The sequence below is a fragment of the Dipteris shenzhenensis genome, chromosome 3, assembly GCF_047967505.1.
Source record: "Dipteris shenzhenensis isolate YYH24624 ecotype China chromosome 3, Dip_SZ_1.0, whole genome shotgun sequence".
NCBI classification, from domain to species: domain Eukaryota; kingdom Viridiplantae; phylum Streptophyta; class Polypodiopsida; order Gleicheniales; family Dipteridaceae; genus Dipteris; species Dipteris shenzhenensis.
The window spans coordinates 16,629,476-16,656,478 of record NC_141598.1 but is presented as its reverse complement, the minus strand read 5'-3'; the positions used below and the strand labels follow the sequence as shown (position 1 = coordinate 16,656,478).

At 43.0% G+C, this 27,003-nt stretch overlaps 1 protein-coding gene across 1 annotated transcript in view; it reads right to left on the bottom strand.

Annotated features, from left to right (window-relative positions):
- Positions 1-269: 269 nt before the first annotated feature.
- LOC147903442 (protein DJ-1 homolog A-like) overlaps positions 270-27,003 on the bottom strand; it is a 56,400-nt gene continuing 29,666 nt past the window's right edge. Inside the window, exons 6-8 of the mRNA XM_087398978.1 lie at positions 26,441-26,641; positions 1,114-1,254; positions 270-822 (exon numbers count right to left, since the gene is read on the bottom strand). Of these exons, the coding sequence (XP_087255104.1) occupies positions 613-822; positions 1,114-1,254; positions 26,441-26,641 (552 nt within the window). The 3' untranslated portion in view covers positions 270-612. The remainder of the gene's footprint in view (positions 823-1,113; positions 1,255-26,440; positions 26,642-27,003) is intronic.

The following is a 27,003-nucleotide window of genomic DNA, read 5'->3' as shown; positions in this document are numbered from 1 at the left end:
AACCCCACAAACAAGAACTGTGGTGTGTCAAAGCTTTATATCAATGAAGTGCACATAAATGGCAGCTAACGTACCGATTCAATTTTCTGCACTCACTCAAAACTGATCATATTTGCAATCTTCAACATTAAAAATCCCATGCAAATCTAATTCTGCGAATAAAGAAAAAAGGGCAAGCATGCGATGTTTTCAGACAGATGATCTAGCCTGAGTTTTAGATGTTCTGAAAATATACCATATTTGCACTCACATCCATAAAATGCTCTAAAATAAAATTTATACCATTCAAGAAAAGACAAAGGCGACAATAAAAGAGCATCCAGAACATCTTCTGTTTTACACGTGATACCATCATTATACTCCAAAAGACTATAATTGCCACTATCAGATGAGGGCTCTACAGCTCTTTCTTAACAAACTAGACTTCGTAAGGGAAAATACATGAGGGCAACTTGCCCTGCAATTTCACAGAGCATCTGGATGGTGATCCTTAAGCAAATAAAACCACAACACAAAAGCAATTACACAAGATCACATAGGTGCAACACAGATGACGTGCCAGCATTGACCACCAGAACTAGCTACCTCAAATCGTAGTTATCTTCGCAGCACTTACAAGGGATACTGGAACACCATGGCCTCTGCAATAGTTACAGCTTTCTCCTCCCCAAAAAACTTTTCAATAATAGAGAGTGCAAACTCCATCGCTGTTCCAGGACCTCGACTTGTAATGTTAAGACCATCAAGTACAACCCGTGACTCAGCTGCACTCTGATCCAAAAGCTTTCGAACAAACGCAGGATGACAGGTAGCTTTTTTCCCCTGCATGAGCCCACAGCTTACTTCTCCATTAAACCAGGAATGTTTCCACTCTATTAAGAGGCAGAAGACTGCCCCAGTTTCATCAACCCATTTTCATGAAAGACACCCTAATGTATAGCTGACAAATTATGGACTTTCTAATTTAGCCTTCATTAAGCCTCTTTACACAGCTAACGACAGAATTAAAAAATACTTTTCCAATATCGTGACACGATGTTTTGTGAGAGGGAAAGGAAAGGCAGGTTTCAGGAGTATAAGTCATAATGCTTCCAAACAGAGGTAAGAACAGACCTTCAACAGCCCAATGGCTTCAAGGACTACAGCTGGAGATGCACAAATTGCTCCAAGCGGTCTCTTCCCATCAATTTGATCACTTAGTAACTTTTTCAATGCCTCACAATCACGTAGCCTTTCAGCTCCTGGCATCCCCCCCTGTCAACAACCAAAAAAGACTCTACAGGTTTACTTCTGATAAATTTATAGCAATGCATATCACAATCCACATTTAAGTTATATAAATCAGTAAAAAGTTAAGACATTCCCCTATTAGCCATTAGAAATACATAGTATGCTGCATGTGCAATCTTCACATGGGAGCAAACTTTCGAACTTCAAACCATAAACCATGCACGAAAACTAACCAAGTAACAAATAACATTCCAGCCCCAATGGTTATTCTGCAACCCAAGACGAGTTGTCTTAAGGGAGCCTAGTGGGACTCAGGATCAGTAATCCCACGGAGCCCAAGGATGCAATGGGTTGGGCATCAATAGACGATGGCAGCGGGGATTCCTGGTAGGGCAAGGCTACCTATTTATAGAGCCCCAAATCACCCTAGCGCAAGTATGCACAGGCCCATGTCCATCTGCCCATGTCTTTAGCAACCATAGTCATAACAATTATATTGGAGCTTCACAGTGGTTGAGAATGTCCTCCAAAAAGTAAAATTGATCCGTGTGAAGATAGTTTATTGTCCAAGAGTGGTTGTGATTAGCAACATGTCTCCATGGGGTTAAGGTCTCAGCTAATCCTGACTCTCACTCCACAATCCACACCTACTTTGGATATACAATAAAGTATATATGGCTTGATCAAGAGAAATGGAGAAGTATGCCTTGTGTAGTCAAGCTTTGACAGAGAATTCTATGAGAGTAATGACACTTCTTGCTAGATATTCCAGGATGGAGAAGACCTATGTGCTCATCAGAGTACATTTCAGCAGCTAGTACTATGCACAGGTATGTGTCAGACTGCTTTGAATGCCACATAAATAAAGGAGATAGAGGAAGAATTAGGACCTCTATATCCATTGATATTTTCACATAGATAGTGGGAGAGTCTTGTTATGTATGAACTGTGTTGATAATTTACCTTGGATCTGGTTTGATCATGATGCCATCCTAGAAATAATTTACTGATTCATTCCTGCCGACTTCGTTCCTGATCAAGAAGGCCGACTTCATTCCTACTAGAGAGACACCGCACCCTGCAACTCACACCTTATCCTCCCACGTATATTCTAGTTGCACGGATTGCCTAATCCATCATATTAGAGAGAGCTCCAAGATTCACTAACCAATTCCAGAAAGCAACTTTTGACAAACTTGGATCTTCAATCACCAGTAGCGTGCAGCCATTGCTTGAAAATAAGAAAGAGAGTAAATCAAGTATTAGCCAATATGGTTAGAGAATAAGGTTCTTCAGAAAACTACATGGGAATGATGTTTACCATTATTAGATTTTGCTGATAGCTTCAGACATTCGGCAGGATTTAGTCCCTTCAGTTGAAAATAAAAGATTTTCCAGCCAGCCTGTTACATGACTAACCAAAGCTCTTACTATGGTTGGATAATCATAGGTTAAAGTGCAGTCCAACTTGGCATGAGTAATAACCTAAGGTTGAGATTGGAGCTAGAATGGATGAGGTTTAGATCCCCTTGACTAATCCAGTAAAAGCAAGGCTAATCTAAGAAACATGAGGCTTCATAGAGAAATAAGGCTATTTTAATGCATAACTCCCAAAATAGGATTTGGATGCTCAAGATAGCAGAGCTAGGCTTATAAATACAAGCCAAGGGGTGATTCACGGCTGCCTTGAGACAAAGTAGTTCCCAAAGACCATAGGACCTGTTGGCCTAAGTAATAGTACGCTGGTGGAAGGGGCATTTGCTATGGGACATGACATGACCTAGCTGCCTTGGTAATCTAGGCCTCAAGCTCAGGGATAGTTCAAAGGATTGAACCGATGACTGCGAGATGAGCTTGCCAGCTCAACCCTTATGGTCCAGTTACCTTACGACTGTTGCTGTTGGTTTGTTTTGCCAGGTCAGGGACCATTGCTCAAGATTAGTACCTAGTACCCGAGCCACCCTTCAGTTATGCAAGAATCTTACGTGATGCTAGGTAGTTGTTGGGATCTTGCTCACTTTAATGCTGGATTCTTGTATACCTTTGTAAGACTAGAATATATCCAATCGTACAAATTCAGAATTTTGTTGTTCTAAAGTCCAAAGTTCTACAAAGAAAATAAAAGAGAAAATGAAAGAGAAGAAAAATGAGGTAAGAATTCTTTTCTTTTTTTAAACACTTAGCAAGCAAAGCAACGCTTATGTCGCCATCAGTGCCATGGAAGAACAGGTTCATCCTATCCTATTGTCTCTATGCGCAGTGTCTCAAGCCTTAAGACTCATATGACCTTTCTAAGAAACTTGAGAAGGTAGAATCTGGTGAAAGATTTGGCTTTTAGATTCAGTGAAAAGGCTAGAGACTGTACATACCTGTGCAAGGCTGAGGAATAATCCCAGTAGGGCGTGGGTGTGCAAACCTGATATAGAATCGTCCTGGGCATGTGATGATCATATTTATCAGAATAAGGCAAATCTCAGGTGTGCCTTGGCTGTTGGCAAATCTGAATTAGAGGCAGAGATAACTGCCCAAGTGATACTTGATAGTCAGGCAGAGCCTGGAATTTATAGGCGCAAGTCTCTTGTTGAAGCATCAGAATATGAAGGTGATATGCTTGCAGTGTGCTCATTTGCTGAAACGTTCTGCCTAAGATAAGGTGTACCGAGCAGAGGCTGCAGCTGTCATAATTGATCTAGAGGCCTGGAGAATGAATCACGAAAGCTAGGGAAATCCTGGGAAGAGGTCTTTTGGTGCAGCGATCATCCCACAGGGATAGGAAGATCATCACTCCACTGGTTGTGGGCTGGCTTTTGGGCTGGTGAAGTGCTACTGTAGCTTTTAGCCTACAATAGGTTGCTGATATAAAAAGGCTTCTAAATTCAATATTAAAAGCTTGGCATTGGCAATCTGGGAAGACACACAAATCTGATCTGGCATTGACAATTAGCCCGAGCTGATGATCTCAAAGAAAAATCGTGATTGAATAGGCAGCCCTTGAGCAGAGGCCCTACAGCAATATGCTCACAATATGGGATGTGCAGCATTGGTTGTCCTTGAGCCTCACAAACTTGGATCATGGGCATCAGGCTTGAACAATCCAGTACGTAGCTTGACAATTGGCAGTCCTAAAGGCTGAGGGATCAGCTCACGACATGTCAATTAGTTGCACAGCAGCAAGGAACAGATGCTGATCTAGCTGATTGCTGCAAGAGGATGAACTGACGGGATGGACTCCACAGCTAATGCCATTTTTGCAAGGGCTGGCTGTGAATAGCCCAAGGTATTAAAAGTGGGACACTCCAGTGCCAATATAGACCAATTGTGTCTAATTTAGTGGCACCTGAGCTATTTGTGGCAAGCTTGGCTTGGGCTCCAAGATAAACGACCTGTTTGCAGAAAGCATGGCCTGAAATTGCTTTACACAACAAGTAGAGGAGGTTATCATGTGTCAAATGCCCTCATCCCAATCAACACCACAGTTTCCAACTGTAGCTATGGATAAACCCTGTAGCCTTTTCTCTACCAGTTGAATTACACACTTACAAATCCAGGGGCATATCAACACCTCAACCTATTCTGTTCACTGTAGAAAAGGGGTAGAAGCAGATTGGAGAAAGGGGAATAGAAGAGCAGAAGGGAGAGAGAATGAGGGGGAGAAGGAAGGAGAGAGAGAGAGAGAGAGAGAGAGAGAGAGAGAGAGAGAGAGAGAGAGAACACTACACATGATAGGAGGGTACTTATACAATACTCCTTGCAAGCACTCCCAACTACTAATAATCCTAACCCCCACTAACTTGGCCAATTTTTCGCCTTCATTACAACCATCCCCACTCAATATAATTTTGTCCTCAAATTGCGAGTGATGGCGGTTACACTCCAAAACTCTGCTGTAGAATAAACATGCTCCAACATACAAGCCACTTGGGTCAAAAGGAAAAGTAGGATAGTTCTTTGCCCTAGATGTTGTGGCCCCTCCTGGGTCATGTAAGCGTTGATCCCATCTAGCATGCTCATCATCAAGGATCTCCACAATCACATAGCCATTGCTTGTCTCCATGAAGCCTACTTTGCACACTTCTTTATGCCTAGCTGTCCCCTTTTACAAGTGAAGTACAAGCCTTATAGGCTACACACTCACACACTTGCACCAAGTTCATATGGGATAAGTCCCATAGTAACACGTGGCACTCACACATGAACTAGTACTAGATCTCCTAGTACTACACACCAACACATCACATCAGCACACTCTTTGGCTATGATATCTCCAACAATCCCCACAAAACCCTTTTGTATTTGCAGCTGTAATTGCCTCGAAACAACCAGAATTTGTCTTTCATATTGAGGCATCTTCCATGGCTTTGAAGCATGATTTGGCTGCATACTAGGAAGAGCAATAGTATGGCTGGGCTGCATTGGCATAACTGCATCCTCCTTAGATGTTGGGTGCCTATGTTTATAGGCTTGCTTAGCCTTTGTCATAACTCCTCGAGGCATCATAGCTCCAACAACAGGTGGCTGCTCTAAGGCATTTGTATCCCCACATTTAGCATAGAAGGATATTTCTGCCAATTTTAACAGCTGAATATGTAAGCTACAAACACCATCATATACATCCCGACCATGCAAGGCGTTTCGTGCTTGCAATGCACGACCCCATGATGCAAAGTACATTTCAGCTTGGAGACCAGCTGGAATCTGATGCAGGACAATCTTCTCAATAAGCCCAGAAGGAGAAAATAGTTGATGCAACACATCCAATGTAATGGGATACAACAAATTGTGGATGGCAATCAAAAGGACTGCATTGGGCTGTGAATCTTCCTTAGGTTGAAGCTGCCCTAAGCTTTTTGCATACTGCTCAAAGCCACATCATAAGTTTCCCAAAACTAGAGGCGTGCTGCTCAAAACCCTGCATAAGCTGCCCAAAACAAGAGGCATGTTGCCCCATGTGCCCTCCATAGGCATTTGACTGTCCCATCGTATGTAATAAAGCTTTGTTGCTGTTCAACTGTGCCAAATGCATGCACGTGTGCTGGATGGCTGTGAATTCTCGCCTATCTCACCGCTTGAACTGTGATGGAGACGCCTAGAAGGTGGGTGAAAAGGTGGCTGAAAACAGCTTTATAGGGGCTGGTAAAGATGGTTTCAAGGCCTGAAATTCTGGTACTAATCTGATGAATATGGCTGCTCAAAATATTGATGGAGAGGCTCAAGATAATGCCCGAAGACGAGGCCATGAATGGGTTCCACATAGGCTGAATTGGGTTTAGAAAAGGACTTTAAAAGGGGCCTTAAAATTTCTCTCTCATTTTGTTTTTTGTTTTCTTTTGGGAACGTGAAAAGGGGGGTGGAAGGGTGGGCCGGGGGGGGGGGGGGGGGGAGGGGTTGGGGGGCGAGGATTGTGTGGGGGATTGGGGGGTTCATAAGTCTCCTAGGTTATAAAGGACACCCAACTAGGACCACTAGGGTAGTTAGCACGCTTAGTTATTCTAAGCTAACCCAAGTTAGTTCTTGACCTAACCCTAGTAAAACTAATCCAGCTAGTCCCAACCTAAACTAACTTGCTAACCTAACCCTAACTAAACCTACTAACTCAATCTAACCCAACTAACTCGATCTAAACTAACCTAAAGATTAATTAACAACTTAGGCTGAGATTTTGCAACAAGCAATGGACGCGGATCGTGCGACGGCGACAAACTTTGATGTCGCAATGGAGAAAATCAATGGCATGGATGAATTGGTGGCATCGCAATGGATCTCGCAAGTCGGGGAGCTTCGCAAGCGGCCGAAGAAAGCTGGAATTCGGTGGTCAAGCCGGGACTGGAGTAAGCGAGGCAGTTCGTCTAGTTCATTTGATTCATTTGAACCGAGGCAGTTTGTCAATGTTGGCGTCTAGCGAGGCAGTCCGTGCCTTCAGCATTGGACTTCATTCAACCCACTATTCGGATCCTTCCGGGTCGGTCAAAAAACCATTGGTTCATGGGCTGTTATGCATTAGGGGAGAATTGGGATCTCCAAAGGGCCCCCAATTAGTGTTTCCTAATTTCAAGGGATTAGTGAGGTATTTGAGGTGTACCAATGGGAGTGCTCCTTTTTGTGAGGCAATGCCATGTTGAGGTGGAGGGTGGGCAGAGCTACAAACAGCCCCTATTGGCTACTCCTCTTATACCGGGGACCACTCAAACCATCCCCCCTCCCCCCCCCCCCCCGTCAACCCATGCTTGACCCTTCTCCCATATGCACCTCCCCCAAACAAACCTACAAGTCATTCAAGAGGCGGGGGGGGGGGGCGGGGTTGGGGGGCGAGAATTGTGTGGGGGATTGGGGGGTTCATAAGTCTCCTAGGTTATAAAGGACACCCAACTAGGACCACTAGGGTAGTTAGCATGCTTAGTTATTCTAAGCTAACCCAAGTTAGTTTTTGACCTAACCCTAGTAAAACTAATCCAGCTAGTCCCAACCTAAACTAACTTGCTAACCTAACCCTAACTAAACCTACTAACTCAATCTAACCCAACTAACTCGATCTAAACTAACCTAAAGATTAATTAACAACTTAGGCTGAGATTTTGCAACAAGCAATGGACGCGGATCGTGCGACGGCGACAAACTTTGATGTCGCAATGGAGAAAATCAATGGCATGGATGAATTGGTGGCATCGCAATGGATCTCGCAAGTCGGGGAGCTTCGCAAGCGGCCGAAGAAAGCTGGAATTCGGTGGTCAACCCGGGACTGGAGTAAGCGAGGCAGTTCGTCTAGTTCATTTGATTCATTTGAACCGAGGCAGTTTGTCAATGTTGGCGTCTAGCGAGGCAGTCCGTGCCTTCAGCATTGGACTTCATTCAACCCACTATTCGGATCCTTCCGGGTCGGTCAAAAAACCATTGGTTCGTGGGCTGTTATGCATTAGGGGAGAATTGGGATCTCCAAAGGGCCCCCAATTAGTGTTTCCTAATTTCAAGGGATTAGTGAGGTATTTGAGGTGTACCAATGGGAGTGCTCCTTTTTGTGAGGCAATGCCATGTTGAGGTGGAGGGTGGGCAGAGCTGCAAACAGCCCCTATTGGCTACTCCTCTTATACCGGGGACCACTCAAACCATCCCCCCTCCCCCCCCCCCCCCCCGTCAACCCATGCTTGACCCTTCTCCCATATGCACCTCCCCCAAACAAACCTACAAGTCATTCAAGAGGCGGGGGGGGGGCGAGGATTGTGTGGGGGATTGGGGGGTTCATAAGTCTCCTAGGTTATAAAGGACACCCAACTAGGACCACTAGGGTAGTTAGCATGCTTAGTTATTCTAAGCTAACCCAAGTTAGTTTTTGACCTAACCCTAGTAAAACTAATCCAGCTAGTCCCAACCTAAACTAACTTGCTAACCTAACCCTAACTAAACCTACTAACTCAATCTAACCCAACTAACTCGATCTAAACTAACCTAAAGATTAATTAACAACTTAGGCTGAGATTTTGCAACAAGCAATGGACGCGGATCGTGCGACGGCGAAAAACTTTGATGTCGCAATGGAGAAAATCAATGGCATGGATGAATTGGTGGCATCGCAATGGATCTCGCAAGTCGGGGAGCTTCGCAAGCGGCCGAAGAAAGCTGGAATTCGGTGGTCAAGCCGGGACTGGAGTAAGCGAGGCAGTTCGTCTAGTTCATTTGATTCATTTGAACCGAGGCAGTTTGTCAATGTTGGCGTCTAGCGAGGCAGTCCGTGCCTTCAGCATTGGACTTCATTCAACCCACTATTCGTTAGCATGCTTAGTTATTCTAAGCTAACCCAAGTTAGTTTTTGACCTAATCCTAGTAAAACTAATCCAGCTAGTCCCAACCTAAACTAACTTGCTAACCTAACCCTAACTAAACCTACTAACTCAATCTAACCCAACTAACTCGATCTAAACTAACCTAAAGATTAATTAACAACTTAGACTAAGATTTTGCAACAAGCAATGGACGCGGATCGTGCGACGACGACAAACTTTAATGTCGCAATGGAGGAAATCAATGGCATGGATGAATTGGTGGCATCGCAATGGATCTCGCAAGTCGGGGAGCTTCGCAAGCGGCCGAAGAAAGCTGGAATTCGGTGGTCAAGCCGGGACTGGAATAAGCGAGGCAGTTCGTCTAGTTCATTTGAACCGAGGCAGTTTGTCAATGTTGGCGTCTAGCGAGGCAGTCCGTGCCTTCAGCATTGGACTTCATTCAACCCACTGTTCGGATCCTTCCGGGTCGGTCAAAAAACCATTGGTTCGTGGACTGTCATGCATTAAGGGAGAATTGGGGTCTCCAAAGGGCCCCCAATTAGTGTTTCCTAATTTCAAGGGATTAGTGAGGTATTTGAGGTGTACCAATGGGAGTGCTCCTTTTTGTGAGGCAATGCCATGTTGAGGTGGAGGGTGGGCAGAGCTGCAAACAGCCCCTATTGGCTACTCCTCTTACACCGGGGACCACTCAAACCATCCCCGACCCTTCTCCCATATGCACCTCCCCCAAACAAACCTACAAGTCATTCAAGAGGCGGTGGGCCCTTCTGGGCGAATTTTTCCCCCCTCTCAACTTGTTACAGGCCTCTCCCCTCCTCTTCTCTGGTCCAGCTCCATTCTCCCTCCATTTTTCAAACGTGGGAACTCATTTGGCATCTTCTCTGCCCCCTCTTGCTCTTGTCCACTGTGTTTCTCCCTCTCCAGCACCTCCTGTAGCAGCTGCTCATTCTCTCTCTGTTCCTAGCTATAGCACCTCCTACAGCAGCAGCTACTCATTCCCCTCTGCTCTTTCTTCCTCCATTCTTAGCTACAGTAACTCCTGTAGTGGCTGCTCATCCCCCTCTGCTCTTTCTCCCTCCATTCCTAGCTACAACACCTCCTGGAGCAGCTGCTCATCCCCCTCTACTCTTTCTCCCTCCATTCCTAGCTACAACATCTCTTGGAGCTTCTCTCAACCTTCAGTTGCACCCTCTATACCTTCTCCCTCTATCAGAGCTGCTCTCTCCCTCCAAGCCGCACTTTCTAGTCCACTATTGCTGTTGTGACCTACGTACAAGCATGGTGAGGAGACCATACATGTACTCTCTGTCCCACAGGAGCAAAAATGCACTGGGTGAATGGGTGCCTTGCACCTACATCTGGAATGATTGGATAGTCATGAGAGGATCTGCCAAGGGTCCGCATAAGCTTCCCAAGAGAAAAAGAGGTGATCTTTTGCATGAATGGAAGGGCCGCATCATGAAGTTCAAGCTTGGGAAGAAAGAATTGCTTGCAAAGATGCAACACATCTACATGGGAAAGGACATGTGCCTTCCTCCATCAAGCAATCAATCGACAATACCATCGCATTATAAGTCTTCATTTTGTGTAAGATTTTGAAGTGTAATGAGTCAGCTTGCAATTGTATTTTGAAATAAAACCAGTGTAATGAGTCGGTTTGAAATTGTACTTTGAAATAGCACTTGTGCATAGCAGATGTATTTCCTTCAAACTTTGAGAAGTGGAAACCAGTCAAGTGCTTCTTAGGTAAGTTTACTTCCATTCATGAGAATTTAGAAAGGCAAATGCATGCTAGAGAGAAGTTCTCTGCTTAGAAACAGAGAAATATCTACTGGTATAATGCCTAGTACATTACTCCAAGGACGGCATCAGGCTATGGCCATCTTCAATGCATTGCAACACCACAACTTGAAGACATGGATTGCAGCATGGTGGACACAAGAACAACGCAATCATACAAGGAAAAGATTGCAAAGGATGTGGGCATGGCCATGAAGTTTACATTTCGCTCTAAATGGGTAAGGTTGTCTTGGTTTATGCCTCTGCACATTTTTGTTTCTTGTTTTCATAATATCCAGATGCACAGAACAAAAACCATGTGGTCATGCAAGTGCCTACATGAGAATGCCCTTGAGGAATTACTTGGGGCGAATTGGGAAAGCAGGTCAGGTGAACAAAAGGGTGATATGTTTCAATGCCATGTATGTAAGGACAATGTGGTTGTCAAGTACCACATCTCCTGCCAAATGTTATATTTTGCTTTCCAATATAGGCGCTAGAAGAAAACAGGTGGCAATTGGCTCCCCCTTGACTCTAACGATGATGATAATACAGGGGTAAGTTTATGTATTGGTTCTCATTTAGAAGATATCAAGAATGTGACTGTCACGTCACAGTGGACTCTCAGGGACGTGCAGGAACACCTATTGGTCATGGAGGATGGCATGTCTGAGTCCTTTCACTTTATCTTAAATGGTGAAAAGGTAGGAAAGCATGCAAAGAAGCTCGTGCATAGTGCCACTTTTATCCCTCCTACAATATTGAAGATTGTCTAGAAAATATGGAGTGGAACAATTGTGGATTTTGACATTTTCCAATTAATAGTAGTGCAATTAATTTTGATGTTTTGAATCGTTTTGTTTCATGTCAATGTCAAGTTTTTTCCAAAAAATTTATAATTCTTTTTATTTTTTATATTTAGAACATTTGGGTATATATAGGTTATAAAGTTACTTTAGTTTCAAAGTTTCACTATCATAGCCATAGTTCTCCTAGCTACCAAACTACCATGGATTATGCTAGATCTGCCTTCCACGATTTCATCTCCCATACTCCATTAATTAATAGAGAGGAGAAGTTATTTTCAGTCTTTGATAAGAGCATAGATATCCTAGGCACCTACTTGGGAGCTCGAAACGATTTTGAAGACCTCATCAAGTACATGCAAGACTACATCGCGAGTTTTGCATATCAACTTGATGAGTCTACAAAAAGATGGATCCCCATTGATTATTTGAAGTACTTGTTCAATCAAGAACCCAGGTTCGTGAAGCATTTAGATCGCTTTCGAGCCCAGCTCACACCCCTAGGGTTTAAGGAGGTGGACACTAATGACCTCCTAGCATCATGTGGAGTCGTCGGAAACACAGGAAATAGGTTCCTATCCTGGGAAATGACCTTTATTTTCCTTCTCCAGGAGGAACAAATGAAAGAGGAGGCCTCGACCTCAAGCCCTGCTGACCCTGCCCCTGCCCTTTTCGATCCTCTTATTTCTGTAGATGAGCCCAACATCTACAATGAAAAGCCCATAGATGAAGAAGCTGAGGAGCGAGAAGCTGCATTAGCCCTGGAAGTGCTCCAACAACCTCCTGAATCCCATTCTACTTCAAATTCCATCCACCTCGAGCACCACCTCTGTTGACCCCGCAACAATGATATGGTTTCTTGCTCCCCTTCTTGTCGATGGAGAACAATACCTCTTTCTCCATAACATAGAGGTTATGTTTGGTCTCCGGGAGGATGAAGCTCTTGGTATCCTGTGTGGATATGAGGTGGACACAACTATGCAAGAACCTGGGTTTTTGGGAGCAGATGATTCAATAGAAGAGGTTCTTGCTTTAACACTGGCCCAAATCAAAGATGCAGAGCCATCAATCTACTCCGACCTACCTGATGTTCCAAAAGAAGCCTCCACATCTCACTCCAGACAGTAAGAGGCCTCTGCATCCATCCTCATTGACAAAGAGGAAGGGATTGAGCATGATGACTCCATAGTGGTAAGAAACTATGAGCTTTGAATTTCTTCTCTCTTGGTATACTTTTGCTTTAATGGAATTCTAATGTAATGTTGGACTGTTGCAGGAGGCATTTGAGGTTGACCTATTCTCATCTCGGCAACGCCTTGTTCGCAGTAGCTTCGGCCGAGATAACTCACTGGCACATTACCTTGGCCAAGCAAAAGGACGCTTTGTGGTTATCCACAAAAAGTTTTCTCCACATGGCACTAATGACCTCCTAAAGTGCAAGGCCTTGTCAAGAGTGATTGGTCATGCTGACATCAATCACAATGCTAACAAGGTCATTTTTGTAAACCGCATGGCTGCCCTCAATGCCTTTGAAACCAATTTTCAAGGCATGGCATTGACAGCAGCAACCATGTCCCTGGCCAACGACAATCGCATTGACTCTCTATCGACTAGGTTTAGAGCTAGGAGTGTATTTGGGAATTCAAAGCCCGATGTTCTCAGTGTTTTAGAGAAGAGAGAAAGACTCTGAAGCGTTATTGTATAGAAATTTTATTTTATATGAATACAGCTATACTTTTTATACAGTGCCCCATTTTGTGTTCTTTTCAAATTTTATTTTATACTGTCATTGTATTTTGTAACTTTAATTGTTGTTGGCATTAATATTTTCATTCACTATTATGTTCAAAAGCATGCGATCAGATAAATATTTGCGCTATAATGGTCATTTTTTAGCAATCCAATAAGAATCTCACTACGCGACAGAAGGCAAATGTGTTCGGCATCGCGCGGGGAGTCCAAAAATGGTAAAACCCGCTATGGCGCATATGGGGCCTGTTTGACCAAGCAGGCCCCATACGCGCCATAGCGGGTTTTACCATTTTTAGACTCCCCGCGCGATGCCGAACACATTTGCCTTCTGTCGCACGGTGAAAAAACATCATTTGACCACTCAAATTCACACTGAACTTGCATAAACTGATGGAAAGCATCACGTAACGTGTATAAACATGGGAACAGTAATAGAACATAAAGATATCTTTTATTCATTGGCCTCAAAGGACAGAGATTTACAAAATGATTCAGGTTACACCAAATAAACCTAAACAACATCTAGGGCCTAAGGGAGGGATTGGAGCAGATGCGCTTGGCGAGTGCAAGGTCCTTGTCCATCACTGTTACTCTTTTGGCATGGATAGCACATAAGTTCGCATCTTCAAAAAGACCTACTGTCATCTGCTCCGTTGCCTCCTGAATTGCTCCCATAGCGCCTAAAGTGAAACGCACATCACTCTTGTAATGCTGTGCTATTTCACATACAACACGCTGGAAAAATGCATGGGGAATGAGATTATCCACAGTGGTTTGGAACTTGCGGATCTCCTGAAGTACCTTCACGCTTGATTTTTTGCACGTCGTAATCTTTGGGGGACCCTGCACTAGCCTTTGGACATGGCTCCATGGCCGCTTGTCCGCTTTGAACTTCTTTCGCCTCTCCTCCCTTGCAACCACCTCTTCAGACTCCTCTTCCTGTGTCTGGTGGGTCATTCGAGGTAGCTTCTCGCGCCTAGGGGTCTGCTTTGTCCTTGGTCTCTTTTCCTTTCACGAGGTTGTGAGACAACAGGCTGAGGCTCTTGCTCAGCTCGTACTAGAGGCTCCTCATATCTGATCAGCTCGAGGCACAGAGGGTTGATCGTGCTCTTCCGTGCGGTCTGCTTGGTTGGAGGATTGGGACCAAGGTTCATTATATCTGCGATCCCGCCAAATACTTCCTCTTGTTGTGGCCCCTGTAATCTCTCCATCTCCTCTCTTTGCCTTTCTTGCTCCCCTTGTTCGTCTAGATGCTCCACGCCAGGACCCCACGGAGGAAGGAGAGGCAGTTGATCAGGATTAACTGAACTATTTTGCCCCTCTTGGGAGACCTCTCTACTTCCACGGTTAGTTGTGTGGAAGGATTGAGAGGACCCCTGATCGTGCTTGGATCCTTCATCGTGCTCGGATTCCTCATGGTGCTGAGATCCCTGGGATCCCCCATGAGAGTCGAATGGTGGGGACTCGCATTACTTGGACTCCTGATGATGAGAACCGCCTTCAGATCCTTGATGATCATTGCCCTCTTGGCCACTGGGGCTTACAGTGTGTTCGGAGTCCATGGCGTTCTGAGGAGGACAACGGGTAGCGTCTAAAGGGCGTCCAGTGGGTCTAGTAGTTTGTTTAACTCGTGCCATAGAAATGAGGGATTTTAGGATTTTGAAGTGCTTTATATAGTCTTTTTTAAAGCACTTTAGGGTTTTTCTTTTAAATTAGGGTTTTTTGAGTGCACCTTCTCCCCCCCCAGTGTTTTGTCGCCTGTTCGGTAATACTTAATCTTCACCACCCTCCCTCCCAACCCACTCACCCCTCCGCCCTGCCATGTCGCACATGCAATTCTGCAATTTCCAAACAAATTTGTGAATTTTGGAAACTATAATTGACTCAAAATAGTGTTAACTTTATTCATCAAACATTTTACATTTGGGGCTCTCTTAGGACCCAACGCCTCCCCTGTCTGACTCTACATTGCAACCAAAGCGCAACCCCTTGACTCCCTATTAAGGACTTCCAAGCAACACATCTCCTTGTCTTCTTGATATGTTGAACCGCTTTTGTGAGACTTGAGACCTCTACCTTATCGCACTTGAGAGTCCTGGCCTCTAGACATTTATAAAACCAATCAAACATTTCATGTAGTGCATTGCTTCGTGCGATACCACCCCCATGCCTTGTATTCTTGAAGTATGTTGCCTTTGCTCTGTAGTGTGATTTCTCCATTCCTTGAGTATTCCAAATGGACAGAGGGCCCCATTGCTCCACAAGCCATGGTGCATGTGCGTAAAGAATATGCTATAAAGAAAAACATTGTAGTAGAAACATAAACTGACTCAACTTTAAAGCACAAATTTTCAACCTAAGGAGGATTACCATGTAATGTGTAATATGTGACTCCCCCCATGCTTCTACCATCAATGATATGAATTCTCCCAATGTTGTCATGAATCTCTCATAATAAAGCTCATCTGTTTGACCTTGTCTAAGCAAATGCTCACCCTCTCTAGCTTATGCTCTTTTACCAACTAAGCTTCATCCATTTTTATAAAAATACTAGCTTGCCATCTGTACAATGAAAGAGAAATTCAGTAAGGATATAGAAATCAGAAGAAATAAAGTTGAATGTGAAGAGGGAATTTCTCTTACCTTCTTCTCTCATCTCATAGAATTTGACCATGGCTCTCTACAATTCTCTACATCCACGTAAACATTATTGAAAGCATTCATCTCAAACTTTTGAATGCCAGATTTCTTTTTACTCTTCCAAGTCATTGTGCCACTTACACAATGGTATCCTCCAAGCTTTTCTCTAGCACATTGGTTTGTTTCTTGACGTGCAAGCCTTACAAACCACGGTGTTGGCAATGGCATTGTAGATATCTTATACTTTTTCTCCATAGCAGACTTGAAATTTTTAAAAACAGAGTTATAAGCTTCACGCCTTACACCAGCAGCATCACAAGCTCCAATCACCTCCTTTGCTTAGACGAGGCCCTTGAAATCCTTCATTACCTCTCTAGCAACTTGTTTACGTAGCCCTTTTTGTCTAGGATCCTTCAACACTTCCATGACATCACTTGGCTTTATTAAACTTCTTAGAACATATGAAGGATCACTGTCATCCATTTCCATTGTTCCCATCACATCCTCCATGAAATTCCTAAAGTAGAGTACAAATGAGTCTAAGTGGAAAGAATGCAACACCGCAAATATTTTGGGACAAGGAATTTCATTGAAAATTTAGGGAACTAACCTTGCAGCCCGTATTCTCCTCTTTCGGGCACCACTATTGGTTGACAATGCATCCATAGATTGCAATTAGCACGTTGAACTTGGCCATAGATAGACCTTTCCAAATCTTGTTTGCTTTCAGCAAGCTTCTTAATTAATTCTTCCAATTCATGTCGCTCCAAGTCCAGTGCATGTGCTTTGTCACTGAGTTCTTTGTTTTGCAATTGGAGATCCTGCATACTATTATGCATTGCCACAATAGTAATATTTCCCAAATGTGCAAGATCTTTTGCTTGGGCTCTCTGCACCTTGCTTGCTTGCATAGCCAATGTCTGAGAATGGTTCAATCGATTGCAATAACCGAGCAATCCAGCATGTCCCTTGCCAATAAACCGAACAACATCATGCACTGTATGAAAAGGAGGACTCTTTTGGGTGGCAGGGTCTAAAGGATACAAGTTTCCATCCACCCAAAGGTCAAGATGCTTCTTCCCTTGCAATCGAAGACTGTGGAGCACACTTTGAGGAGTTCCACTAAATCCCAAAGAGCGTGTGCTTACATTTTCTGCCTCTAGTTGTAGGTTCACATGATACTTGTTGGATATGTCCTCGAATGGTGCTATAAGTACTCAAAGAGAGGTATCAGTGATGCTGGCTTTTGGCCTCCATTACATTCACTCACAAAATAAGGCTAGGTCGAAAGATTTTCAAGTTAATAAATGGACCCAGTATCAATGTGACAAGAAACGTTTCTAGATTTTGCCAGGCGTTTTGTCTAGAAACGGGTTTTAAAACTGTATTTTATATGAATTTTATATGAAAGATAAATAATTTTCTTCAAATTCTCTCTCTCTCTCTCAAAAGAACTCTCAATATACACATTGAGCACTCTCAAAAGACTCAAGATACATGCGACACCCTGTACTTGGGTGTTTCACCCGTTTCGGCGAAACGTTTCGTCTAGAAACGTTTTAAAGTGTTTTGCCTGCTAGAAACGCGTTTTTTGGTTACACTGCCCAATATACTAAGTTTCTATCAGCTATGATAAACGCTAGCATTAGAGATACCTGATTGAATGTGTTTGATTAATTTAAATCAACCACAACCATTGTAGAACAACTTGTATGCCTACTAAGATGGTAGAATAAAATAAGCCGACACTTATTCTCTTGAACATTAAAATTGCAAGCAAAGATATATAGTCTGCATTTTAAAATGTATCAGGACATTCCTACTGGCAGGTGCAAGTTATGTAAATAAATCCATGTCAGCATTAGAGCTTACACACTTAGTTACACACTACCATGTTCACTTCTTCCTTCTAGACATGAAAAGCATGCAAAGACAACCATTGTAAAACAACTTGTATGCCTACTAAGATGGTAGAATAACATAAGCCTACTCTTATTCTCTTGAACATTAAAATTGGAAACAAAGATATATAGTCTGCATTTTAAAATGTTTCATGACATCCCTACTTGCACGTGCAAGTTTTGTAAATAAATCCATGTCAGCATTAGAACTTACACAGTTAATTACACACTACCATGTTCACTTCTTCCTTCTTAACATGAAAAGCATACCTTTTTTTTTACAGAGAAGACATGAAAAGCATACTTCACATGCTAGCATCTAATAACGGTACGAAAGAGATGCAACCACAACTAAAACTATTCAATCACACAACCGCCATGTGGAGACACATGATCAATACAGAAGATCCAAGAACAAGAATTAGAGAAGCAAGCTGGAGGGGCAAGTGGATCCCTATAAATACTTGGTTCAGCATAAACCACCAGTTGCACCTGCACCTTGGATGGAGATCTCAAAAGAGGCTCACAGGCACACCAAAACAATGAAAAAATATATCAATGACGAGCTCCCAAATCTGAGTGTCATAGACACGAGCAGACCACATATGTCACTTCACGAAAGTCACAATAGATGGAATAAATAAAATTCGTTTCTCAGCTCCAAGAACTTTTCTTTTTAAAATATTAAGGCATTATATACCCAGCAGGAACGATTAGAATCACCAGAATATAATGCATACATGCGCACTTGTGTGGGCATGCTCAACCCAACCAAACCTGCACATGGACACTAACCCTTGCCAACTTATTATTCATATTCAAAGCCTTTACCTACAGAGGCGAATTCTGTGTTTGGTGGTACACCAATGCATGGTTGGATCGAAGCACATTATCTCAAATTAAGAAACATTACAAAGCCTTTACCTACAGAGGCAAATTCTGTGTTTGGTGATACACCAATGCATGGTTGGATCGAAGCACATTATCTCAAATTAAGAAACATTACAAATGTCAGGAACTTTTTAGGTACCCTCCCAAAAAATTAGGTTTTCATGTACTTTGCTAAAATTGACCCGCATACACTGTACGGCACTCTTCTCCAACCCATGACGCCATTCGACACCGCCCAGCCTGTGTGCATCGTTTCTGCCTGCCAACCTTTGTGCCCTCAGTCAGCATGTGTGCAGCTGCCAACAGCCAGCGTTGAACCTTGTGTCGTCTGTTTCTCTTGTTAGCAGCCCGTTTTCGATTTGCTTGCAGTGGCAAGTGCTCATTGCCCAGCCTGTATGGAGGAAGCTTCAAGTCACAACCTTGGTAATTCTGATTTAAATAATTACCTGCAAGATGCTACAACTACCTCCTCCTTTAAGAAGACGCTGAAGGCAATTCACTATTCTCAGAGAGCATAGTAACTCTTGATCGTCCAACACACGCTTCGCCTACATGCACATTGTATTGGAGCATCTTCTTGCCATACATGCAGCCCTCTGACAGACAGTTCTGTCATAGACGTGGTTGGAGTTCCTCTTGCCATACATGCATCTGTTTGACAAACATTTGTGTCACAGACTCTACTCAGCCAGAGAGCATGGAAGTGCAAAGGATGTGCTTGGATCATGCACTTTGGAGTGATATGCAAGCCATAGTGAGAACCCTTCATCCTCTCTTTGCTGCTTGCGGGAAATCCGATATGGAGGGCAGCATTATAAGTATTGTTACTCACTTTATGGATCGATTGCAAGCTTCCCTAAAAGCATGTGAAGCACTCACACCATCAGGTAAGTGTTTCATGATTTTGCCTTGTATTAATAGTGTTATAATAACTCGACTCTAGAGGTACTATAGCTAGAGGTCTTTACTAGCAACTGAGAATTCTTGAAATTTGGATCTATTATCTTAAACGAAGTGAGTTTCAGACTTGTCAATGCTAAATCAACAATATAGGTTGCAAGAAATAAGAGATCTTGCTGAGATTAGATGGGCCTGGTGTTAGAAAAAAATGAAATCCCTCCAGAGGGTATCCCGCAGCAAAAGACTGATAGATTAGCCCAAGAATTACACACGGAAGCGTTTCACTATGGAATCAAGCTTCATAAAGATGTGTGTACTTCAGAACCATTCATGTGTGTGCAAACTAGCAAATAGACTGTGCTCAAAGACAAATATCGAAGCAACTCTTATATATTTCCATCCATCCACAAACTGGACAAGATACAAGACCAAAAAGGTTCTCCTACTATATGCCTGGGCACCTCTAGATCCTAAGCCTACGTGCTCCACTGATCATATGTAGACTCTCTGTCCAAAGGATCCCTTCCACATTGCTGTCCGTAAAACCAGCCTAGGTAAGCTGCCACTCTAGTTCAGTCTGCAGCTTCTTCTAGGTCACCTTCCCCTCCTGAATGTAGGCCCAAGGCTGCCCGTTTGTTGCTCCTGTCTGCTGTCCTGAGGGCTGCTCCAAGTGATGTTCAAATAAGGCCAAGGGGCCTCCCTTTTATAGGGCACAAGGCCCTCCAAATGGACCAACCCCCTAGGATCGACTCAGCCGCCAAACCAGCTGACCTTGCTGGTCCACCTGGTTGGCTGGCCATACAACCCTATTTATGGGCTTGTACTGGCCCCTCCAACCATAGTTGCTGAACATCTGAATAGAAGAAGTAGAAAGTACAAGAAAGTGGGGTTTTGTCTAAGTGACAAAACCCTTATCCTATCCACTAACTGTAGTTAGGGATTGGCCTGTGATTAGGGGAAAAAACCTCAAGGGAAAAGTGCCCCTAACCTACTATTTACATTACATTGGCCACAGCCTAGAATATATCAATAATTCTAACACCCCCCTGTAGTGCCAATGTAGTGTACAAGGTAGTGATCAATCACCAAAAGGAGCTAAGTTTAGGGCACTGCGAAATGCCTCAAACTTCTCACGTGGAAGTGCTTTGGTGAAGATGTCTACAACATTGCCATGTGTTGACACAGAGATCATACTGATCTCCCATGCATGCAGCTTCTCTCTGACATAATGATAATGAACCTCAATGTGCTTCGTGCGAGCATGAAACATAGGGTTTTCTTTGCCACTGCTATAGCACTCTGACTCTCAGTGAGAATTGGAAAAGGACCCTCCAATAAGAGATGAAGATCAGCAAACAAACGACACAGCCAAACACATTCAACTGTCGCTGTGAAAGCTGCCCTGTACTCAGCTTCACATGAGGAAGTGCTTAGCCAAGAAATTCAAGCTTTGCCCAAAAAGAAACAATTACCACTAGTGGACTGCCTGATATCATAGTCTCCAGCCAAACCTAAGTCACAGTAAGCATGCATCTCCAAGTCACCCCCACTAGGAAACATCAAGCCATAAGACTTTGTGCCTTGCAAGTAACGGAAGATGTCTTTGGGCTGTGCATATACCTTCTCACCTGAGATAATGCATACTGAATATTGAGCCTTGTATTGCACAAATAAATGAGGCATCCAACAACCTGGCTGTAAAGTGTGACATCCACTGATTCACCTGCATCATACATCGTAAGCTTCAGCCCTGGCTCCATGGGAGTGGCTATAGGCTTACAATCATGCATGTTGAACCTATCCAAGAGCTTTTGCACATACTTGGATTGAGACATAACAATGCCATGCTTGTCTTGTATGAACTGGATATCCAAATAGAAATTTAACATGCCTAAATCTGTCGTGTCAAATTCAGCTTTCAACTCAGCTTTGAAATCTATAATTATTTCCTCATTTGACGAGATAAGCAGCATGTCATCTACATAAACAATGATGACCAAAATATCCCCCCCATCCTTCTTGATGTAGAAAGTGCTTTCCGTGGGACTATTATGTAACCCCTTAACTTGCCAGAAATGCATCAATCTTAGCATACCATGCACGTGGGGCTTGTTTCATCCCATTAAAAGCTTTATTCAACTTGCAAACTTCAAGTGCATTGCCAAAAAGTTCAAATCCAAGAGGTTGTTTGACATAAACCTCTTCCTGCAAGTCCCCATTAAGGAAAGCTGTTTTTATGTCCAACTAATGGACACTCCAAACAAAATTTGCAACCATGGCAATAACTGACCTTATGGTGGTCATTCGGGATGTAGGAGCAAAAGTCTCCTCATAATCTATGCTCTTTTTCTATGCATAGGATTTGGCAAACAGCCTTGCCTTGTACCTATCAATGGACCCATCTAGCTTCCTTTTCACTTTGAAAAACCATTTGGTACCAATGGCATGCTTCCCTGGTGGCAAATCCACAACATCCCAAGTCTGATTTTTCTCAATGGACTGCAATTCATTGTGCATGGCATGCATCCAATGCAAGTTATCCTTGGCTTCTTCAAAAGAGTCAGGTTCTTCTTCATCAAAAAGAGTACCTGCATAAGTTGTCTCAACAAAAAGAGCCCCCCCTGCGTGCCTTACTGCACTACGAGTCCTGCCAGGCAAAGGTGCCTCAAGCCTACTCTCCCTGAGAGTCTGTAGCAACCAATTCGGAATTGTTTTGGCTGCATGTATCTCTTGAATCTCTTGCCTGACAACTTCATCCACACCCTTTGGAGAAACAAAATCAGCCTGTGGCTGCTGTGGCTGAATCGGGGCATGTGGATCAAGAGGAGATTGCTGTAAATTCTAATTTTCAGCATGAGCCTTAGCAAGGGAACCAAAAGCTATAGGAAGCATCCCCTCAAAAACATCATCTGACGAAGCAGGAATAGTAAATTCAGCATGTGTATGTGCTGAATTCTCTGAAAAAATAACATCTCTACTCACAAAAATCTTGTGAGAAGCACGACTGTAGAGACGATAGCCTTTGCTTTGTGCACTATACCCAACAAAAATACACTTAAGTGCCTTATCTGACAACTTATGTCGAAACTCCATAGGCACGTGGGCATATGCAACACAACCAAAAACTCTGAAGTGATCCACTGAAGGCTTTCTCCCATGTCAAGCCTCATAGGCAATGATTGTCTTCAAAGCTTTTGTGGGAGCCCCATTCAAAACATAATTGGCACACATGAGCCCTTCGAGCCAAAACCTGTGAAGCAACTCATACTAGTAAGCATGCATCTATCCATCTCCATGAGAGTGTGATCTTTGCGCTCAGCTTTGCCATTTTGCTGAGGTGTAAGCCTCACTGTAAGCTAATGTGTGATGCCTTTCTCCTTCAAAAATGCCTCAATTTCATGAGACATGTACTCCCCCCCTCTGTCAGTGCGAAGTGTATGCACCTTGAGTCCTATCTCATTTTCAATCATAGCCACAAAGTGCATAAACACTTTTGATTTTTTCTGTAAAACATAGACCCAAGTATAATTGGTGAAGTCATCTATGAATGTAACATAATAGAGATAACCACCAAAAGCAGATGTCCTCATGGGACCGCAGACATCACTGTGTATGAGCTGCAATTTACGAGTAGCTCTTACTGCACCATCCTTCTTAAAAGGAAATCTATGCATCTTGCCAAGGATGCATCCCTCACATGCATGAGGAGGAGGTGACTCCAAAGGAGGCAATGCATCAACCATAGCATGCTTATGAAGTGTCATCAAGCTGCCATAGCTCATGTACCCATAACTCCGCATTTTGCATCGCAGTAGTGGGAGTGCTCACTGAAAGTGCAAGAACAGATCTTTTCTCATAAATGTCAAGCTGAAAAAGACCAAGATACAAATTGCCAGATAACATCAAAGCATAGTCATTCTCTATGTCTCGGACTACACACTTAGCATCATCGAATATGACCTGAAATCCTCCTCGATATCATGGGGATTTCCGCCCCTCTGGCCAAAAATCGTAGTGGAGGCACGTAAGAGTTTCGGTGGTTGATCAAAGTGTGCCTGGCACCTTCAATCCAGCACTTAATGGCATAGTGGACAAGCAAGCATGCTTATGGATTCCTCAACCTCAGCACCACGACTGCTACTGATCATAGTAGTTGAAAGCCTTCCTACAAATGTTTTGTTGCAATTAATAGAGAAATGCTAGAACCCATGTAGTGCACTAGAAAAGCAGCTCTAGCAGAGAGAAAAGCTAGCGAAAACCATGAATAGCCGCTTTACCAAACCTTTGTGATTACGTGACAATCACCCATGCAACTGCTTCGCCATCTGCACCTGCTTGAAAACCAAACTCCGTCGCCTTAGCTGCTCCTACGTATACAGAGCGATTTCTTCCATAACCTGATAAAGGACTATCTCAAGTAGGTCCTCCAAAATACCGCTTCGGTAGATATTCTGAGCCAGTCGATTTCTCTGCAAGCACACGTAATGACCAGCAATAATGCTCACCGTGGGATCTCCAATCTCTGCCACTAAACATCAGCACTAAACACTGACAAGCAACTCCCACTATGAACTGAACCAAATAATAGTCTACTACTGCGATCATCCACAATCAAGGCACTTGAGTCGAGCCTGCCTCTTTTTATGATTTAACAGCACTCAAACTATGCCCACCATTTGCTAGCACACCATACAACCGAAACTGCAGTATAGATAGTGCTGGAGGGGGAAAACGGCTCCCTCAATCAATTACAACACTAATGGGATGTTACGAGTCTCCGTGAGGCCCTTGAAACACCTTTAATGTTGACAAATAACCAAAACGGAGGCGAGCCAACAAGGCTCCCTCAAAGCAAGTCGGATTCAGCCTCTCGTAAATACAAACTAGTCAGAGTCTCCTCGCCACCACTAGACCAAACCCAACAAACTAGGATGGGCAACTCCCACCACAACTGAGATGAGCAAACGCTCATGAAAACAAGATCAACTGCCCTCTAATCCACGAGATGAGCACGAAGATAGATCTAATCCAAGATGGCCGCCTCTACTTATGGATGATCAACTGGAAGCTCCATTAACCCACGTCCTTCCTTTTCCATGCAAAACCTTGGCCATTGATCGGCTCCTTTTATCTCCACTATTGAGAGCCATCCTTTTAATTCTCTTTCCTTGTGGCCCACTCTTTCGGTCTGTGGTTGTGCAAAGTGCTCCTTACCTGTAGTCTTTTAGGAAAACACTGGTCCTTCTTCAGTGCCTTAGTGACCACTCCCTCCATCATCCATTCCATGTGCCAGTGCAAGATCCAAGGTCCACATCCAAATTCCGTGGGTCATCCAATTTTTGGTCGCAAAGTTCTTGTCATCATCTCCTACAATTAGGGTTCTTCATACAAGCGCATAGTTATTTTCAAGATATATCAATACAAAAAACATCCCAAAAAATGGAGAGGGCCAATGTCATGATATTCTCTAGCTACTATCTTCTATCCTATCCCTACTTATTTACATGTGTGCCTATTAGTGCTACTGCCTCCTACACGTGAGTGCTATTATTCATGATCTACATAGCATTTCTTATCTGATACAAAAAGATACCAGTCGCACAAAAAAAGCCCATCAATGGAATACTTGGAATAGCTACTGACAATTAAAAAGTTGCATGGTGATCAAAGAACTGTCAAAGGTTTTGAAAACATACGTGAACCGGCAGCAGCTCTTATGCTTCTGATTCACGGGCTAAAGGTAAAGAGGTCTACGCTACATATGCATCAACGACAGTAGTTCATAAAAGCCTGGAAAAGGTTGTGCAGGGACTCGTGAATGCTCACAACAGCCAGTAGGTGCTGCAAACGATTCTCCCTCCAGCGCCATCTATAGTGCAAGAGGCAGTGGCAGCCGGTTTGAGTTTTGAAGCTTCTTGCATGTGTTTTTGAACGTGACTGTTCATCCAGCTATAAAGGCATTTCTGAGTTGCTCTACCAGTCTCATCATCGTATACTATATCATGTATGTTCTATGAACTTATGTGGCATGTGCAGTGTGCAATGTTTCTAGGTTCAAGCGCACCATCGTCCATGGTTAAGGACATGACCCGAACCAATAATGTAGTATCTAGATTCTAGCCATTAGTTATAAATTAAGTCTAACTTGCTATGTCGTATACTATATCATGTATGTTCTATGAACTTTCAAGTTAATTGTGTGGCATGTGCGGTGTGCCATGTTTGAAGTTTCTAAGTCCAAACACACCATTATCCATGGTTAAGGACATGATCTGAACCAACTATATAGTATCTAGATTCTAGCTATTAGTTATAAATTAAGTCTTATAGCTTAACAATGATCACTATAATATTAGTGGTATGTAATGTCAGAGACTTCTGACTCACATGTGCAATGTGCATGCAGCATGACGCATCTAGTATCTACTATAATATATTTAATATTCTGACAAGTCACATCAATGATATATCATATTACTAATAAGATATGTAAAATATATTATATGTATGTATGTATGTATGTATGAATGTATATATGTAAGTATGTTTGTATGTGTGTATGTATAAACATTTCTAACGTTTCATACCTGATGTTTCTAACAACCATGCACCGATGAAAAGATACACAGAGACAAAGACCTAAATAAAATTGAAAGCAGAGCCAAGACTACATAAAGAAGAAGAAAGTGACAAAGCCAACTAACTCCATAACAACTTTAACCTTATACAAAAAAGTATGATAAAAACAACTCAGAAAGAATCTGACCGGTAATACTATTAAATCGAATGAGGACCCTTCTACGTCTTGAATCAGCTTATCTGCAACAATTTTTACTTTCCTAGAGGCTTCAATTTGCAGGTCATCCTCCACCGAAGCTACTAAAACATGGATACCAGCCCTACGAAGAACATCAATGATGATAACAGCTTCCATTTCTTCTGATCCGTTGGCAATGGGAACCAAAACCTGCAGTACAGATAATCAGATCAAAACTTTAAACAAGAATGTGTGAAAGTGGCCGAAAAGATAATTTTATATTATTTCATCATTTCAGCCTGCTTTTCTGAAGGATTATTTTAATATTGGTATCAAGGGCAAGGGCAAGATAATCAACAGGGTATACCTATGAAAATATTAGGCTCATTCACAAACGGATATCATATGCATATTTACCATGGAACAAAGCATTCACCATTCGTAATAACAAAGCCAACAAACTCTGTCCATCATTAATGCAAATGTTTGACCTTATGACATCGTTTCCTCAGCCGAACTCTGTATAAATCCAATATCTAGCCAAATGATAACATCATTTAAGTTGCACCATC